This window comes from Aplysia californica, unplaced genomic scaffold (genome assembly GCF_000002075.1).
Source record: "Aplysia californica isolate F4 #8 unplaced genomic scaffold, AplCal3.0 scaffold00281, whole genome shotgun sequence".
Lineage (NCBI taxonomy): Eukaryota > Metazoa > Mollusca > Gastropoda > Aplysiida > Aplysiidae > Aplysia > Aplysia californica.
In genome coordinates this window covers 215215-234472 of record NW_004797551.1, presented here as the reverse complement: position 1 = coordinate 234472, position 19258 = coordinate 215215, and the positions used below count along the sequence as shown (strand labels likewise).

General features: G+C 40.8%; 1 protein-coding gene across 2 annotated transcripts in view; it reads right to left on the bottom strand.

Moving 5' to 3' along the window:
- LOC101853946 (tetratricopeptide repeat protein 21B) overlaps nucleotides 1-19258 on the bottom strand; it is a gene marked incomplete in the record, with an annotated part of 53445 nt that overhangs the window by 13174 nt on the left and 21013 nt on the right. For both annotated transcript variants that reach the window (XM_013084253.2, XM_013084254.2), the window contains 15 exon segments: nucleotides 113-277; nucleotides 1837-1987; nucleotides 2564-2645; nucleotides 3139-3249; nucleotides 4842-4944; nucleotides 6082-6147; nucleotides 7680-7800; nucleotides 8275-8363; nucleotides 9250-9302; nucleotides 10781-10891; nucleotides 11762-11834; nucleotides 13396-13634; nucleotides 16140-16249; nucleotides 17162-17282; nucleotides 18995-19152. In XM_013084253.2, coding sequence (XP_012939707.1) covers nucleotides 113-277; nucleotides 1837-1987; nucleotides 2564-2645; nucleotides 3139-3249; nucleotides 4842-4944; nucleotides 6082-6147; nucleotides 7680-7800; nucleotides 8275-8363; nucleotides 9250-9302; nucleotides 10781-10891; nucleotides 11762-11834; nucleotides 13396-13634; nucleotides 16140-16249; nucleotides 17162-17282; nucleotides 18995-19152 — 1753 coding nt within the window.

Below are 19258 nucleotides of genomic sequence, written 5' to 3'. Positions count from 1 at the left end.
TCTCTCTCTCTCTCTCTCTCTCTCTCCTTTCTCTTTCTCTCTCTCTCTCTCTCTCTCTCTCCGTTCTCTTTCTCTTTCTCTCTTCCCTCTCTCCTCCTATCTCTCTCCTTACCTTCCTCCCTCCCCCTCCACTGTATCAAAGACCTCTCCACCAATGGTCTCATTGTCCGGGTTCAAACAGATCTCAATCATGTTGTAGATGGCATTGCTGCCCCAGTCCGAGTCCTTGCGGGCTTTGTTGAAATGTTTCAGGGCCTCTGTCGGGTTGCCAGAATACCTGGGAGGAGAAGGAGGGGCGAGAGGGAAGGAAAAAATTTGAGGAATTGAGGGGGGGAGTGCAAGACGGAGGGGTTGGGGTTGAGGAAGTGAGTTTAGTTTTAGTAGGCCTAAGCGTTTTACTGCACTTGCAACACAATAAGGACATATAAATGCAGAAGAACAGATGCGTAACAAGAGAGTAACATACACAAAAAAGGAGGAGAGATAAGGACGATAGATGTTTGATAGGAAAGAAAGAGCAAACCACACCAGAGCACCCACCAACCGTCCACTGAGGAAGTGAAAAGAAGATTTATTTATTTACAAATAAGCTGCCATTAAAATAAAAACCCACTTCACTCAAACACAAAATGACAATTACAATGTCGATGTGCTTCTTTTTGCTCAGGTAAAGAAACAAACATGAACAATCGTGAACAAAAGAAGGCACTTAATTAATGATCCTTATCATTTCCAAGCGTTTATCTTTAAACCATTGACTTGAATCCTATCCTAGACCAGGGCACTGTCATGGCCGCTGCTCTTTGCTCTTTATAAAAGCTTCCTCGAACTGGAGCTCACCACCGGTGCCCAAATAAAGGGGCACAACACCAGTCTCGCTTTAGTCTGGTGTTTGCGCAGCCCTTCTCTCCTCGCCCTTCAACTGGCTTCAAATAGAGTAAAACGTGTAACGGCGGTGGAATCCGGCGCTCGTCAATTTTTGGGCATGTGGAGTTATTGGTTTCATCGTAAATCTTGTTCATTTGTCTTGCTTTCAATGAAAAAAAATATCACAATAAATGGTGTGCTCCACAGGAAATCCGGCAACTTTTCAAAACCTAAAAGTAAAAGACAGACTCTACAAATGCGGTAGGTCAGGATGGAGACCATTGGCCAAGTAATAGCCCCCACCAAACAATCCGTACACATTTTTCTGCGTTCAATATATTCAGGCCATTCAAAGCAGAACTGCAGCAAAACGTCTCTCCAACAGACTTATGGGCTTACTTCCCATTATCAGTTGCAAATCTGGTCTTGAAAGTTCATAATTAAATGTATCCCGACGCGGTAGAATCAGGCGCTCGTCAATTTTTGGCATATGGAGTCATTGGTACCATCTTAAAGCCTGTCCATTTGCCTTGCTTTTATGGAAAACAATACCCATTTATCTTGCATGCAAGTCGAGATATTTGCGATTAAAGGAGGTGGGGTCGCCTGGCTTCAGAGGCAAAATTAGTGAGAAAATGGCTGCCAAAGTTTAGTTATTTCCTAAGCTTGAGAGCCTGTGGAAACCGAAAATTTACATCTTTTATGCATTTAATCAATGTTTTTCAGCAAAATCCACACTGAAAAGGGCATAAAAGGTGTTGAGTCAAAAACCAAAGATTCCATAAATTTCCAAAACCTGCGGAAAAATGTCAGTTTCTTTACTTTCATTATTATGACGAGCGCCTGATTTCACTAAGCTGCCTAACAAATGTACTTTTCAAGTACTGGCTGGCAGCTATGTATTTTAAGTCTTCGGTTTACACAAACAAAACAAATAAAACAAACAAACAAAGGTGAGAATAAACCTACCATTCATACAAGCCCTTGCAGTAGCAGAAGCCAGCCTCTACCGGAGCTCGACTCGAGGCGTTCTGGGCCGTCTCCAGAAACTTGGGCACTTCCTCCAGCTTGCCGGCACGACGCATCAGGTCCACTAGTCGAGCCAGGGCCTCGTAGTTGTCTGACAACCGAGAAAAAAAAAAAAATGTTTCATGGCGCGGTGGAGTCTGACGATCGACAATTTTTGCGCATGTATAGTTATTGACATCTTAAAGCTTGTTCATTTTTCTTGCTTTTGATGAATAAAATACCCATCTATCTTGAAAAGAAGTCCGGGATATTTGCTATTGAAGGAGGTGGATGTCACCTGGTTTCAGGGGTAATACGCAGAAGACCCGAGTTTAATTCCCAAATGGGGAGAAATTTTTTTCTAGAATCTCAGTCTTTCTGTGCGGATGTTGTATCTTTCTCAGCGGCGGTTGGCCCTGACAGGCAAGGTAAGCAGCCCACCTTCTAAATGATCTAAATGTGTCGATCGGGGTGTAAAAACATCTCTAGCTTTTAAAAAAATATTTAATTAAATAATCGAAATTGTATTGATAGGGGACTTGAAAACACATACAAACTTTTAAAAATAATCTTTTAATTAAAAAATTGAAGGACTGAATAAATAAATAACCAATCAACAATCAATCAATCAATCAATCAATCAATCAATCAGTCAATCAATCAATCAATCAATGTTGAATGAACTGACCTGGCTTAGACTGCAGCAGCTGCTGGAAATGGTACATGGCAGAGTCATACTCATTTCTTCTGAACATCAAGTCCGCCAGCATCTGGGATAAACAGTGTCATAGCAAACAATTAAATATATAGATAAATAAATAGATGAATAAATACATACATGAATAGATAAATACATAAATACATGAACAAACGAACAAATGAATGAATGAATGAATGAATAATAAATAGATAAAAGTAAATAAATTTAAAAATAAACACTAAATAAATAAATAAATAAATAAATAAATAAATAAAATTTTAACAATAAATAAAATAAATAAATAAACAAATCAATCAATCAATCAATCAATCAATCAATCATTCAATCAATCGATAAACAAATAGATAAAGTAAACTTCATTGATCCCCAAGGGGACAAATCAGCTACAATGACAAACATGCCTACATAAATACATATTTAAGCACACAATTATACATACAAAGAATACCAAACAAACAATTTTTGTATTACAACAATACAAACACTATTATAAAAATGATGCCATTGCACAGTGGGTGGCGGTGATGGAATGTGCTACTCACGATGGTGGCATTGTCGTTGTCGCTGTCGTTTTTCAGCAAGGTCATGAGCTGGTGCTGGCAGCCATCCAGGTCCTCCGTCATCAGGTACAGACCCGCCAGGTCCAGCATTCTCTGTGACAGGTGGGTTGAGGGGGGAGAGAAAACAATAGATTATTAATTATCCTCATCAATAATTGCCTTTCTCACCCTGCACAAGGGTATAGGCCTCGGACAAACACTTTCCATCTTTCTCTATTCCGTGCTAGCCTCTCGATGTTATTCAATGTCTTCTCACTTTTATGTACATCAATTTCGGTGATTCTTCTCCAGGTTCCACACGGTCTTCCCCTTGATCTTTAACACTGCGGATTCCAATCCAACTCTTTCTTTGTTATGTAGCTGCCTGACTTCTAGAGAGTATGTCCAATCCATCGCCACTGCCTTCTTCCTACCTCATCTCTGACTGGGATCCGTCTTGTTTTCCTTAACACTTCCTTGTTGGTAACTGTTTTTGTCCATCTGATCCTCAGTAACTTTCTTACGCACTTGTTCAAGAAAACCCGAATCCTAGATTATTAATAAGTTGCATTTATGTAGCACTCTATCCCATACAATTGAGATTCTTGGCCACATAATTAGACCAAATCAACTCAAGAATCTGCAGCAGCATGGAAAGACAGAGGAAAATAAGAGTAGAGAAAGACAACAAAGAACAACATACACAAATAGCCTGAGCAGCTTTGCAATGAATGACACAAAGAGAAAAATTGAGCTGACCAGGAAGACAGACAACAGGAAGAAATGGGGAATTATGATCGTTAAAGTCTGCTCCAGATCTGACACCTGAAGAAGAAGAAGAATTCCGTACGAGTATAACCCCTGAACGTTTTACAGCGATGACATGATCACTGAGCATAATACTTCATCCACACAAGAGAAAAACATTTCACATTAACAGGAAATCCAGTTTAATCCCATAAAGCCGACCTTTCTTGACCATACATTAATTATATACACGTGAGAACAGCAGGGGGAGGGGGAGAAAGAGGAGGTTTAGTTTTCGTTCTAATAAGAGTTTTAACGGCACTTGCAATACAATAAGGTCATATAAGTGACGAAGATCAGAGGTGTTGCTAGTGAGAAAAAAAAAGTAGAAAGAAGGAGGAGAGATAAGGATGATAAATGTTCAATAGGAAAGAAGGAGCAAACCACACTAGGCCACCTGCCACCCACCCATTAAGGGGGGTGGTGGGGGGGATAGAGGGGTTGGTGAAAGTGGGGGTGGCATTTTCGTTGTAGAAGTTGGCGATAAACTTCTACACAAAAAAAAATGTGAAAAGTGGCAAAACAACACACCTTACTCACAATCTTGAATTAGATTAGAGCCCCATTTTAACCCTGTCAGACCGGGAATACTCCAAACTTCAACTATGCCGGATTCCCAGTACACCGATAATTGGGAGGTCGCGTCATATTTCTAAACTGTTTACCACACGAGTAGCGCTTGAAAACCTATCCGAGTATTGGCGTTAGCTCAAAAGTAGGCCTCTTATCTGTATTCTACCAAGTTTCATGTGTTTCTGATAACTTGTTTTCCTGTATTAACCACTTTCTGCGCACTTTTGCTCAGGAGGACAGGTATTGAGGGAAGTTCGGTTCAGAGCGTAAGGTTTGACAGGGTTAATTTCCTTCCGAAACATGTAAATACTGATGTAACTGCTTACCTTACTATCATTCTCTGAGTAGACTAGAGCGTCTTTGTAGAACTTAATGGCTGTCTCCGTGTCCCTCTGGTTGGTGGCATGCTCAGCCAGTTGGCTACAGATCCTGTAACATCATCATCATCATCATCATCATCATCATCATCATCATCATCATCATCATCACCATCATCATTATTGTTAGGAAAGCAGAGTAGGAGGGAGAGTCTTGTTTGATTTTCAAACAAAATAACATGAAAATATAACATGTTTAAATTTTGTATAATAGACACAGCTCAACGTTTCGCCTCAGGAGCAACTGAGAGAAAAAGTAAATGGGCGCTGTAAAATAGCAGGGAAATGGGCCTCTATCATCATCATCATTATTATTATCATGATCAAACAAAATCACCATCATTATTGTAAAAGGGGTGAAAGGCACTGATGATGATGATGATTGCAAAAGACTATAAAAGGAAGCGGAGACTTGGGCAAAATGTTGTCAAATTTACATTGACAAAAAAGATGTTCAACATTTCGTCTGCAGGACTTTTTCAGGAAAAGGAACATAATAAGTAGGTCATAATCATCATCATCATTTTTGTGAGCATAGTAACTTATTATCATAATCCTTATCACCATAATTACAGTAATAACTGTATTATCACCACAATCCTAATTATTTCTTATAATCACCATAATCATAACTATCATCATAGCATTAAATTTCTATTATTATTATTATTATTATTACTATTATTATTATTATTATTATTATCATTATTATTACAACCATTATTACTATTATTATTACCATTATAATATGACTACTGATGGTTATATTTTCATAACGGCAAAGCAGCACCCAATGGCCGAATCATGCTCGACCCACCAATGGTGATCGCCAGATGCAAGAAGAACCTTCACGATCAAGAGAAGACAGACTCCCACACACTCAGCACAATAAAAGAAAAGTGTGTGCGGGGCACAGGGAAAAAAAGTTTGCTCCGAGGAGTGGTCAGGAGTGTCTCAAACCAGCTCCTCATGGAGACAATTATTAGCAGGAAGACCCTGGGGTGGACACTGGAAAGGAGAGATGAGCAGCTATGGACATGTGCCGCCTGCTATGATTCTAACTCTGGATCCAGTAATCCAACTGCTCTTGCAATTCTAATGACTATCTTTATTATCATTTTTATCATTCTGACCAATATCATCATCATGACTACTATTACAACAATCAACATTCAGAAGACAGCCTCACTTTGCGGCCAACTCCTTCTGATCATGCACTGCATCAGGCTGTTCCACTTGAACTCTTTTCAGCACTCTGAGAAAGACAAACAAACAGATAAAACAAAATGCATTAACACATTTGTTTTAGTTAGCGTTTTATGTCACACAAATGCCAAAAGATTAAGAGGTGTAACAAGAAAGTAACAAACAGAAAAGAATGAGGAGAGATAAGGACAATAGAATCTAGACGTTGGCAAGAAAAGAAGGAGCAGACAACTGCAGAGCCCCTGCCAACCACCCACCTTCTTGGCCTGGATCTCACTCGGAAACAACGGAGGGAAAGAAAATAAGCAGGACCTACCAGCAGCAAAACCATCCAACCACCCACAAAGAAAAAAATAACAGAGGGAAAGAAGGGAACAGAAGCAGGGCCACAATAAAACACGGAACAAATACAATAGTTTTGCAGTGACCTTCTTGGCTACATCTCACTCAAAAACAACAGAAAGTAACACACAAAGAAGGACCTACAGCGTCTCAGTGACACTCTCCAACCATCCACAAAGACAATAAAACAACAGAAAAAGACAAAAGAAGAAAAGAAGTAGAGGGCATAATAATACACCTGAAACAAATATGACCGTTCTGCGGTGACTTACTTGGCCTGCATTTCATTCAGAAAAAACAGAAAGAAACAAAGCAGGGCCTACCAATTAGAGCCGGGCGAAGAATCGAGTCCGGAACCGATTCCCAAGATTAATACTAAGGAAGAAAAGTTCCGACTTCGTTTTACGAAAACCAACGGCTACCAATAATTTTAATCATTTAAATCCTCTTTTTTCGAATTTATTTTTGAAAAAAAACAAAACAAGTTGAGGCTTTGTAGTGTTCCGAAATCAATTTTATTCTAAATTTTGAAGATGTCCGGAGCCATTTAGGTAACCACTGAAAGAAGTCATATCGTTAGAAAGTAAGTAATTGGGTAGGGAGTCGATTCCTACGATTCCTAGCCCTCAACAATCGGGAACCTCGCCGCCCAGCACTACTACCAATGTCCTCGTGACAGTCCCCAACCATCCACACAAAAACAACAGAGGGAAAGAAAAGAAGAAGAAAAATAGAGGGTCATAATAAAACATGTATAACAATACGACAGTTCTGCATTACCTTGCGTGGCCTACATTTCACTCAGAAACAACTGAAAGAAACAAAGTCGGACCTACCAGTGTCCCAGAGACATTCTCCAACCCTCCACACAAAAACAACAGAGGGAAAGAAAAGAAGAAAAGAAGTAGAGGGCCATAATAATACACCTGAAACAAATGTATGACAATTTTTCGTTAAGCTGGCAAGCCTGCATTTCACTCAGAAACAACAGAGGGAAAGAAACAAAGTAGAGGGGCATACTAAAACACGTGAAACAAACACGACAGTTTTACGATGACCTACTTTGCCTACAATTCACTCAGAAACAAGACAGATGAACTGAGCAGGACGGCCCAATTAATGACAGATACCAGACTTCAAGTGTGATGCGATCGAGAAGAAGAAGAAGACTCAGAAACAACAGAGGGAAAGAAAAGAATAAACCGCGTGAACAAATATGACTGTTTTGCGGTGACCTACTTGGCCTGCATCTCCCTGGCGCGCTGAAGCGTGTTCTGCGAGTCCTCCAGCTTGTCTACGCGGGAGTAGACCTGGGACAGCAGCAGAAGGTAACGCGTGTGCTCCATCAGGGTCTCCAGGTCTGACACACCAGTGAAGTGGGGGGAGAAAAGAAGGGGGGGGGGGCGAGGGGGGGAGAGAAGTAGAGAATAAAATATTGCTTTTATTCATTCATAAGTGAGGAAGATGATTAAAAGAAAAAAAACAAGAAAAAATGAAATACAACGTACTAGGGTTGTTTTTTTTTCTCTTTTAAAAAATGTATCCCATGATTGAAAGAAATTTATTCCCCTGAGAAAATGATTAAAAGAAAGGAAGAGAGGATAAAAAAAAAAAATACAGCTTTTATTCATTGCGCTGAGGAAAACGAGTAAAAGAAAGAAAAAGAGGATAAAAAACAATAAAATACTGCTTTTTATTCATTCCCATGAAGAAAATGAGTAGAAGAGAGAAAAAGAGAAGAAAAAATTAAAATACTGCTTTTTATCTATGGCTATGAGGACTATATGATCATTTGACGGTGTGACCATATGACTGTGTGACAGAGGGTGCCTACCTTGCCCATCCTGTTCCAACGCTTGCCTCAAAACTTTCTCGGCTTTGTCGTATTGCCGCAGCTTGAGGAGCAGCTCTGCCAGGTCGTACCTACAGGGACAGGGGAAATCTTCACACGTGTGGTAGTCAAAACACACTCGTGTACACAGACACACACACACAGACACAGACACACACACACACACACACACACACACACACACACAGACCTATATATACACATGGGGGCACACAGGCGGATGCAAAGACATGATCGCGGGCACATATGCGCACACACATTATATACACACACTCATTTATACACACATACAGACACACACACATGCATGTACGCACACACACACACACACACACACACACACGCACACATACCCATATAGCCACACACAAACGTATAAATATACACATGCATACACATACACACTCACACATACATATAAATACACATCCATGTACAGACACACACATACATACCACACATATTCATATCCATGCACGCACACATACTTATACATACCCACATAAGCATAAATATATACACATACACATAAATATACACACAAACAAGTATACACACATACACATTAATATACATGCATACACATACAGACATACACATTCACACACAGCAAGGTCTCTCTCTCTTCTCTCTATCCTTCCTACCTCCCTCCCATAAAGACAAAGGGTAAAAAGACACAAAAATGGATAACATTCATACTTAAACGACTTTTTCAAAATGATTCCACCTTAATCCCCCCAGAAAATATGAACAGTAAAATAAAAGAGAAAACAGCAACAAAAAAATAAAACCTGATTTTTTTTTAAAGCGTGATAAAAAGGCCCCCAAAAAACCACCACCTCCCCCCAAAAAAACAACCCCAAACCCACCTAAAACAAAGCTACAAAACAAACCAAACAACAACAAAAACAAAAACAAAAGCAAAAAAAATCCACCATAAACAGTAGACTTGTTTACCTGAGGGAAGCCTGGCCGCCTGACTTGAGAGATGCCTCATAGTAGTTGATGGCCTGGCAGACAGACAGACAGACAGACAAACACACAGGTAAATAAACAGGATATCTCATGACCATTTGTGTCACAATGCGGTGGAATCGGGCGCTCGTCACTTTTCGGGTATGTGAAGTTATTGGTATCATCATTAGAGCTTGTTCATTTGTCTTGCTTTCAATTTACTTGGTGATTTCCATAGTTTGAGAATCCTTCGAAACTGAAAATTTACTATTTTTATGCCTGTAATCAACATTTTTCTATAAAACCCACACAGAAATATGTTTTTAAATGGACATAAAAGATGTTAAGCCAAAAAACAAAATTCCAATAAAAATTGCCAAACTGGTTGAAAAATGACAGTTTCTTCAATTTCATTATTTTAACAAACAGCTGATTTCACCACGATGCCTCACATTTAACTCTTAGAACATGACTGCCCAGTTCAGCAGACCAGTTGTAAGTACCATTTACCTGGTGTGCTAGTTCAACTGGCTAACAGCATCATTCAGTTTAAAACTCCAGTCAATCCAGGTCATCTATAATTGTTTTAATAAGCGTTTTACGGCACTTCCAACACAATTAAGTCATAAAACTGCCAAAGATCTTAGCGGGGTTACAAGAGAGAAACAAACAAAAAGGAGGAAAGATAAGGATGATAACTGTTTGATAGGAAAGAAGGAGCAAACCACACCAGAGCAACCGCCAGCCACCCACATCTATAACTGTGAGGCACCTATTGGGCAAAGAATATCTAATCTATAGATTGAGTGAGTACAATTTATAAATATGAAATAAGTTAAACGTGTTAAACTTGAAAAAATGTCATCAGTTGAAAATCTACAAACTTCACTCCTATGTCATTGATTTTTGGCAGATAACTCAATATCTGGAGTTCTAGAGGTTACTCATTTTGTCAGCACACCTCACAACTGACCTTTATACTTATTGCTAAATGGAGCATTCAATAATGCTCAGTCGAGTGTCTATTTTATGCAAATGGGCTCAACAGGAGAGAAGTAATAAGGAAATTTTTAAAGCGAAAATTTGGATGAAAAAATTGGCAGCGTGTAAATCTGGAAATAACCTACAGAGTACAAAGAGCTAATAGATAAGGCATGATTGTAAATTCGAGATAAAAATGAATCGTTTTAACCCCAACCCTGAGACTACCACGAGGTGACCGTTGAACATCTTCTCTTTCACTGCCCAAACCTGGCAGTTCTTCGAAGCAGGCTCCTAAACACACCTATAGATTTACAAAGCCTGCTCTACTCTGGCGTTGACCAGATGACAAGGACATGTGGTTACTTGAGGGAGGCATTGTGTTGCCAAGAGCGAAACGCTCGCAGCTAAAGGTATTTGAAAACAACAACAACAGCAACCCCCAACCCTCCCTCTACCCCTTCCCGCTCCAATCAACATTATTTATATCACTTGGGAGGCAGGCTGCTTTGACTTCAACACTTGTCAGGGGCTATGTCCCTTCGTCTCTAACCTTGCCATAATTGTGTGTCTTGACCAGAGCTTGGCCAATCTTTGTGGCCAGGGCCGCGTCCTTCGGGTTCTTCTTGAGGGCCGACTCGTACACCTCAATGGCTTTCTCCGGCTGAAAGCAAGAATGGGAGAACACGTAAGCAGGAGGAACCAGAAGTAAGCAATGAAAAAAAAAATCAGGGAAAAAAAATAAATAAATATTTTGAGGAAAAAAAAAACACCCGAAAATTTTTTTTTACTTTGAACAAAATGAACTAAGAGGAAGAAGTAAAAAAAAAAAAACGAGAAGAAGTAAAAAAAAAAAAAAACGAGAAAAAGAAAAAAAAAAGAATGAGCAATTAGAAGACAATTTTTTTTCTATATGGAATAAAAAGGAATCAAGATGAAGAAGAGAATGAAAAAAAATGGGGTTAAAATGTTTTTTGTTTCTTTTAAATGAATAAGAAAACAAAAGAGAGAAGAAAGCAGAAAGGGAAATAAGATAAGAAGATAAAGAAAGGAAAAAAATAGAGATAAAAAGAAGAATGGAAAAAAAGAATTAGATATGAGTAAGAATAGTCAACTTCTTTACATGGCGAAAAAGAAAATGAGTAAAATAACACGTTTGAAGAACAGAATACTAAAAAAAATACAAAGGAGGAAAAGAAAAGAGGAAAAAAATCTGCTTCCAGCATGCACACAGGAAACAAACAAACACACACACACATACACACACACACACACACAGACACACACACAAACACCCCTCCCCACACACATACACCACCCCACCCCTTAAACACACACATATACACACACACTCACACACACACACACACACACACACACATACACCCACACCCACCCACACACACAAACATCCCTCCCCATACACATACACCACCCCATGCACTTAAACAAACACATACACACACACACACTCTCTCACCCATACACACAGACCCACACATACACCTACACATACACTCATACACAGACCCACCTCCTGAACACTCATGTAGGCATCTCCTAGCAGCAGACAGGTGTGAGTGCTGGGGTGTTTATCATTTAGCTCTCTGAAGGACAAAATATGTATAAAAATCATACATATAATCAAATGATACATATTTCATAATCATACATGTCATGATATTCATACCAACATTATGTTATCAGTGCCAGACCTGGACCTTAAGCAAAACCCATGAAAGCAAAATCACTGCATGCGAAATGAAAAGTCTCCGCAAAACCTTTAACATCACAAGACAAGACAGGAAGAGAAATGAAGATGAAAGAACAGCTATCGGCACCGAGTCCTGCCTGCATTACATAGAAAGACAGAGGATAAAATGGTTTGGCCACCTGTTACGCATGTCACCTGACCAGCCAGCCTCGAGAGCTTACAACACCAAGCACTCAGACTATAAAGGAAGAGGAAGGCCACGCAAAAGGTGGATCGAGGGTGTCAAGGAAACTCTAAGAAAACATAACATCACAACTGAAAGAGCTGCGGAGCTGGCCTACCATAGTAAACTGCATCTCCCCTCGACGCTTAACGGAAACAGAGGATGAAAAAGTAAAGTAAAAAGTAAGTACATGTCATGATGCACATTTTATAACCATACATATAATGGTCGCTTTTAAGGACAAGCAGGCTAACCCAGATTTGGGGGGTTTCCAGAAATCTTGACCTACACCAAAAGTGGGCATTGCCCTACCTATAGGAGAAGTTTGGTTTCATTGGTGTGTACAGTTGTTTGGTTGTAGAGAAAACTCTCCTTGTCTTTTAAAGAAACTGAATAAGGATCCAAAAACTTTACTTTCGATTTTCTCAAAACAGCATTTTTCGGGATAGCCCCCTTGTGCTTAAAACATTACACCCTAACTCGCCCGGGACCGCCCACGAATTCCCTTATGCGCTCCACCCTGACTCACCTGGAACTGCCCGCGCCATCTGGGCGTCTTTAGAAACGAAGTCTCGCCTTGACGAGATGGGGCTGAGATTTTGATTTGCATAGTTATTGCAAAAAATTTCTTCTTTTGTTTGATACCGAAACAAAATTTTTCAGGCCAGTAGTTTTAGTATAAGAGCTGATCGAAGAGCGATCGTGATATCGACACTTCGAAAGTGTCTCGACTTGTTGAAAAGCGACACAATTGAGTTCGAAAACGGAAATAATGATGGATTTGAGCAAAAACAAGCATATGACAAATCAGATGGCTCAGAATTTGGGGCGATTCAGATTGATCAGACGTAGAAAATCTAGAATTTAGATCTAGGGCCCGACCACGAGGCTGAGAGTGAGAGAGACGGGTCGGACACCCCGATTGAACCAAAGTTAGAACATTTCCAACAGTTTGCGCATACTTAAAGTTATATTTTTCTGAAACTCCATTCAGTTTTCTTTTTAACTTTTATTTTTTTCAGGATTTTTGGAATTTGTTTAGTATTTTTAAAATATGTTTTTTAAAGGCTTGTATTCACGGGAGGTGGGTTCTTTCCCCTTGCTTAGGATCTAACAATGGACTTCCCGTCCAGACCCCTAGGGTGTAATGTGTTAAAAGCGACCCTATATAATCATGACAGGTTTGACTGTATTTATGTATTATGCTCTAATTAAAATACACCATCAGTACCTGTAACAGCTAGCATACAGCCTCTTATCCTTTCGGTGGTTCAGATAAATGTCGGCCATCTTCTCCCGAGCCTCCACAAAGTAGGGCTGATCTGCCGTGATGTTTCGGAGCATGCCCAGAGCCATCTCAATGTCTCCCCGGGCCAGCGACAGTTCGGCGTTGGCAATGAGGATTCGAACTTCCTCTGGAGTTCCTTGGAACTCATTGATGGCGTCCTGCATAACTTTAGCGGCCTCGTGCTAGATGGAGAGGAGAGGAGAGGAGAAATTGGATTTGAAAAGAAATGATACTGTAAATGTTTTCCACCCCAACCGATACAATTTCGATGTTGTTGTTAGCGATCCAGTCTTTTTAAACTGGTGGTTCTGTGATTTTCCTTCCATCCTGGGGTAGGAGATAAAGCAGTGGCTGTAGGTGCAATGCCACAAACAAAAACCCAACTGCATCACAGAGAGATTGTAAGAAAAATGAATGGGTATGTTGGTGTCTGTTGTATTATATTGAGAAGTTGTTTGAGGAGATAAAGAAGAGAAAGACGCTATTAAGAGCATAGTTGCTGTGTGTTGCTGAAATACAAAAATTATAATATAATAATAATAATACGAATAGTAATAATAATACCAATTGGAAGCTAGATTTCCCCCCTCCTACCCGAGCAACCAAGTCCTCTCATCCGAGAGATGGGGGCAGGGGGAAGGCATGGCAGATCCCAGAGGGTAAATGTTGTCAACAAGCAAGACGCAAATGGTCTCTGCACCTTCTCTGCAGTCATAGGGCTCTCCGATAAGTGCATGCTTAACTCACTTCAGACGGGTCACACAACAGTTGCGTGACCCCCGCCATGACGCTCGCGTCGGGTCTCACAAGCCCTGCGTGACCAACTTTGGAATTTTTTTTTCGCTCTACAAATCACGCACGGATCGCGAGACCCGCCTCGTACCCTTGTTTGGCCAAGCCTGAGCTACTTAGACTTCGTTTCGTATCTCTGGGGCCGGTAGTTTTTAAGTTATTGAAGGTGAAAGACAGTGACCCCAACTGGGGTTGAACAGACCGGAACTCGCGCTTTGTTTTTTTCTATACAGCTCATAGTAATCCGACAGTCGCGTCGTAGTAACGGTCGAAGAAGTCGCATGAACAAGAATCACATAATTTCGCCGTTTTCTATACTTCTGTGCGTTTTACTAGTTCTAGTGTCTCAGAATATGATGTGTCTAATAGTTAGGATCCTGGATATGTACCCGAACACGGCCCGAGTCGTAGTTCTAGGGCTAGATCTAGCACTAGTACCGGTGTTGTTTTTCGCGCAACGAAATCACAACATCGTGCCGTACATCTGTCTCATGTAATTCAGTGTATGGGTCTGAATCAATGCACAGACCAGCTTTTATATTTTCACCAAACACTTGCACATGTATACAAATCAAACCAGAACACTTTGAACTTTTATTTTTGTTGTTGCAGTGAATTTCATTCTACTTGTCACGTCTCTGGAAATTTTTCGAAAATCAAATTCATGCCAATTTTTAAAAAATCATACAAATTAAAGTATTAGACTTAGACAACTTTAGTTTTTTGTATTAGATTAAGCTTGAATGTTACTTTACTGTGTCAAAAAATGATTACAATAGGGTAATTCTGTGAGTTGTGGTGATTTATTGAAATACCCCCCAAAACACCAGTCTTCAATGCTTGTGGCTGGTGAAAGGGCCCAGTCGCAAGTGAGTTAATACATGTATGTAGCTGGGTATTCTCTACGTAAAGTCACATCCAGTACAGTGCTGACAATGAACCTCTGCTTTCCACCCCACCAATACCCGTCCCAACTCCAGGTCAAAGAAAGGTTGTCGATGGAGAGAGGAGAAAAGAGAAGTTAATAAATGTAATAAAATAAAACAATAAGGACAATAAATAGAAAGAGTAAGAAACATAGTAAAGTAATATGTCTCTTTTCGGGGTCACCCCTTGACCCGTTAGCTTCCTCTTTTTCTTTTCCTATTCGAAGAGTACTAATCCCCCCCACCACGAAGAGGTGGGTCTATTTGAGGGGGATACAATTTCGATCACCCTGCATGACTAAAGCGTCTTCAGGCTAGAAGAAAGTTGAGAAGAGATGGGATTTCAGAAATTGTTATTGTAAACGTTTTGCACCACAGTCAAAACAATTCAGATCAACATGCATATCTTTAGCGTCCTCATATTAGAAGGAAGAACAGAGGAGGTGGGATTTCAGAAATTGTAATAAAAAAAATAATGATAAAGATCACTTACACAGCACCCACTGCCTGTCCATCTGTCTGTGTGTCTGTCTAAGAGACCCACCTGTTCACTCTGCTATATCTGTCTCTGTCTGTCTGTCTGTCTGTTTTTCTGTCTGTCTGTCTGTCTGTCTATCTATCTGACATATCTGTTCATTCTCATGTCTGTCTGTCTGTCTGTCTGTCTGTCTGTCTGTCTGTCTGTCTGTCTGTCTGTCTGTCTGTCTGTCTGTCTGTCTGTCTGTCTGTTCATTCTGCTGTCTGTCTGTCTGTCTGTCTGTCTGTCTATCTGTCTGTCTGTCTGTCTGTCTGACTGTCTGTCTGTCTGTCTTACCCACCAGTTTATTCTGATGTCTGTCTGTCTGTCTGTCTGTCTGTCTGTCTGTCTGTCTGACCCACCTGCTCAGTCTAATGTCTGTCTGTCTCTCTGACCCACCTGTTCATTCCGATGTCTGTCTGTCTGTCTGTCTGTCTGTCTGTCTGACCCACCTGTTCATTCTGCTGTCTGTGTGCCTCAGCCAGCTCCAGGAAGACAGACACTCTGTCGTTGACGCTGATCTGTTCCACGCGCGACTTCTTCCCAGACTCAGACCTTGAGCCTACAGGGAAAGATATAAAAATGTGGAACCGGCCTCAATGGAAACCAATGTAAGACGGAAACCTGCCTTAACAGAATCTCCCCGCTCCCCCCTTGATAAATTCTTCTATAATTACCTCTATAAAACAGAAACCTGTCTAATGCGGAAACAGAAAGAAAAACTCCTTCCCTTTGCATGGTTTTCACCTGTCTAAGACCGACTGAGAAAATGCTTTGCCAACTCAACCCTGATTTGAAACAAAAGCTAACAAATTTGGTTCCATCGGCTGTAACCTTTACGCTATGCTGCCGGGCCAGGAAGGGGAGTAGGGGTGCGACTTGGGGGTAGATGTAACCCCATCCATGTGAGAAGATGGACAGGGTGGTGTGGGTATGAAATCTCACCAGTGCCTGTGAAAGTGCTTGAGTGGCACTCCAGTACGGAAACTTTCATGAGTAGCCATAGGCCGGGGGTGTGAAATTAGTTTGACCAATACCTGCCGCCCTGATTGTATGGCTAACAGAGAAAATAAATGCTAAAATCGTTGTTACATTGCAGTGAGGGATGACATTGGTTGACAGGGTTTACAACACGGATGGGTGGGGCTAAGGGTGGAAGCAAAGGAGATGTTTAAAGCTTTCAGTTTTTAATAGGTCGAACAGTGGTCCTATGAAAAGGATATATATTATTCAGGCAACATTCTCCAATCTCTCACATCACCAGAACGAACCCTATGTGACTGCTGATGCCAGAGTGAGCTACAAAATCAAGACAGCCCTAAAACGTAGACAAATTCCACCCCTCCCCTCCCCCCCCCCACAAAAAACAAAAACAAACAAACAAACAAAAACAAAACCAACCCCCCTCCCCCCCCCCAAAAAAAAAAAAAATTCCAAGCAACAAACAAGTCAGTATAATCATCATTCCACCAACCTATCTTCTTGACCCCGGGCAGAGCCATGGCCATCTGTAGCGTCTTGACCGCCTCGGCCGAGTCCCCTTGTTTCTTGAGGATTCGAGCCAGGATCAGGTGGTACAGGGGGTGGTCACGCACCTGTCACATGGTCAGGATACAGTTTTAGTTTTAGCAAGAGTTTTACAGAACTTGAAACACAATAAGGTCATATAAGTGCCGAAGATTAGAGGTGTTACAAGAGAGTAACAAACACAAAAAAGGAGGAGGAGAGATCAGAACGATAGATGTTTGATAGGAAAGAAGGAGCAATCCACACCAGAGCATCCACCAACTACCCACACATGATCAGGATAAGATAGGTTCAGAGAAGATAGGATGACATAAGAGAAGATGAGACACAACGTGAACGGAGAAAAGACAAGAGAAAATAAACTAGGACAAATAAGAATGCTAGGAAACAAGATTGGAGACAAGATCAGACAAAGTTGTAAGATATGACAAGCTAGAATAAGACAAGAAAAAACAAGGCAAAACAAGACCATTATTTTAAGTACGCGACTTTTACGCCCCTATCAAACCAATATAAATAATTTAGGAGGCGGGCTTTCATCTTGCCAGTCAGAGCCAACCAGGGCTGAGAGGGAAACAACATCCAAGTAGAAAGATCAAGAAGCTTGACAAAAATTCTCCCCCACTCTGGAATCAACTCGGGTCTCCTGAGTGCGACAGCAAAGTGCTTAATCGCAACACCAGAGACGCTGGTACAGAACAGGTAAAAGAAAGTCAACATTTCTGCATGAGGTTGTCGCCAAGAGAGCGAAAGCAGAAGAGAAAGAACTATGTACAGTCTAGCCTACTCTAACGACTATATGTCCAAGACAATCACCTGTACAAATGACCACTCCCCCACTTACTTTCTACATCATTCTGACACTGTCCAAGACAACGTCCATCTCTGTGATACAACCACCGACTTATCTCCTCAGCAATGGGTTCAACACGTCCACCTGTCTAAGACAACCACTTTTCTCCTTGACATTGGGTGGTCTTTTTTCTGTCTTTTAAAGACAATGCCCAAGACATTCACCCGTCTACAACCAATATTTTTCTTCTAAAAAATGAGTTGTTAAAATTTTTTATGTTATTTTAAACAAAGGAATTTTTCAACCACGAATTTTTAGCATTTTAAAACGAAATATTGACCAGAATCAAGCCGTACAGAGAACTGTTGTGAATGCAACCAACTCATGTTTCGTGGGCTCATATGACCTTATGCAGTTGTGAGCGTCGTAAAACTCATACTAAACTAACTAAACAACAAAGGGTGACCGTTTTTTAATATTTAAATGACTCTGTAAAAAAAAAAAATCCCACCTTTCCTTCCCCGCAATGGGTGGCCATTCATGATATTATCACAACATGATCCACTAAGACACCCACTTTTCTCTTCGACATTGGTTGGCTGCCTCGGACACTTCCAACTGTACTTGAAAATTGTAGCTGAGTCCCATCTCCAGCAACTGGTCGACCAGTTAGAAGTTGATCTGGCCAAGACTGGGTGGTGATTTTTCTATATTTTCAATGACATTGTCCAAAACACTGACCTGTCTAAGACAAACATTTACCTCCTTAACACTGGGTGGTTGTTTTTTCTATTTTTTAAATACATTGTAAAAAAAAAAATTCGATCTCTCTGAGACAACTACTTTTCTCCTCGGCAATGGGTGGCGATTTTTCAAATTACCACATTTCCCATGACATCAACCAGTCTGAGACAACCATTTATCTCCACGACAATAGGCACTCATTTTCTACATCACAATAACTGTCCAAGCCGCTGACTACTGTACCTGGAAGTTGTAGCTGAGTCCGACCTCCAGCGACTGATTGGCCAGTTTGAAGTTGTTCTGACTGAGGTGGATCTGTGCCATCAGGATGTGGGCGTCAGAGAAGGTGGCATCCTGGTCCAGGCAGTGCTGGAGGGTGCTCTGGGCAGCGTTCACGTCGCCTGGGGAGAGGGGGGGAGGGAAAAAGAGAGTGAGAGAGTGTGTGAGAGTGTGGGAGAGTGTGTGTGTGAGAGAGAGAGAGAGAGAGAGAGAGAGAGAGAGAGAGAG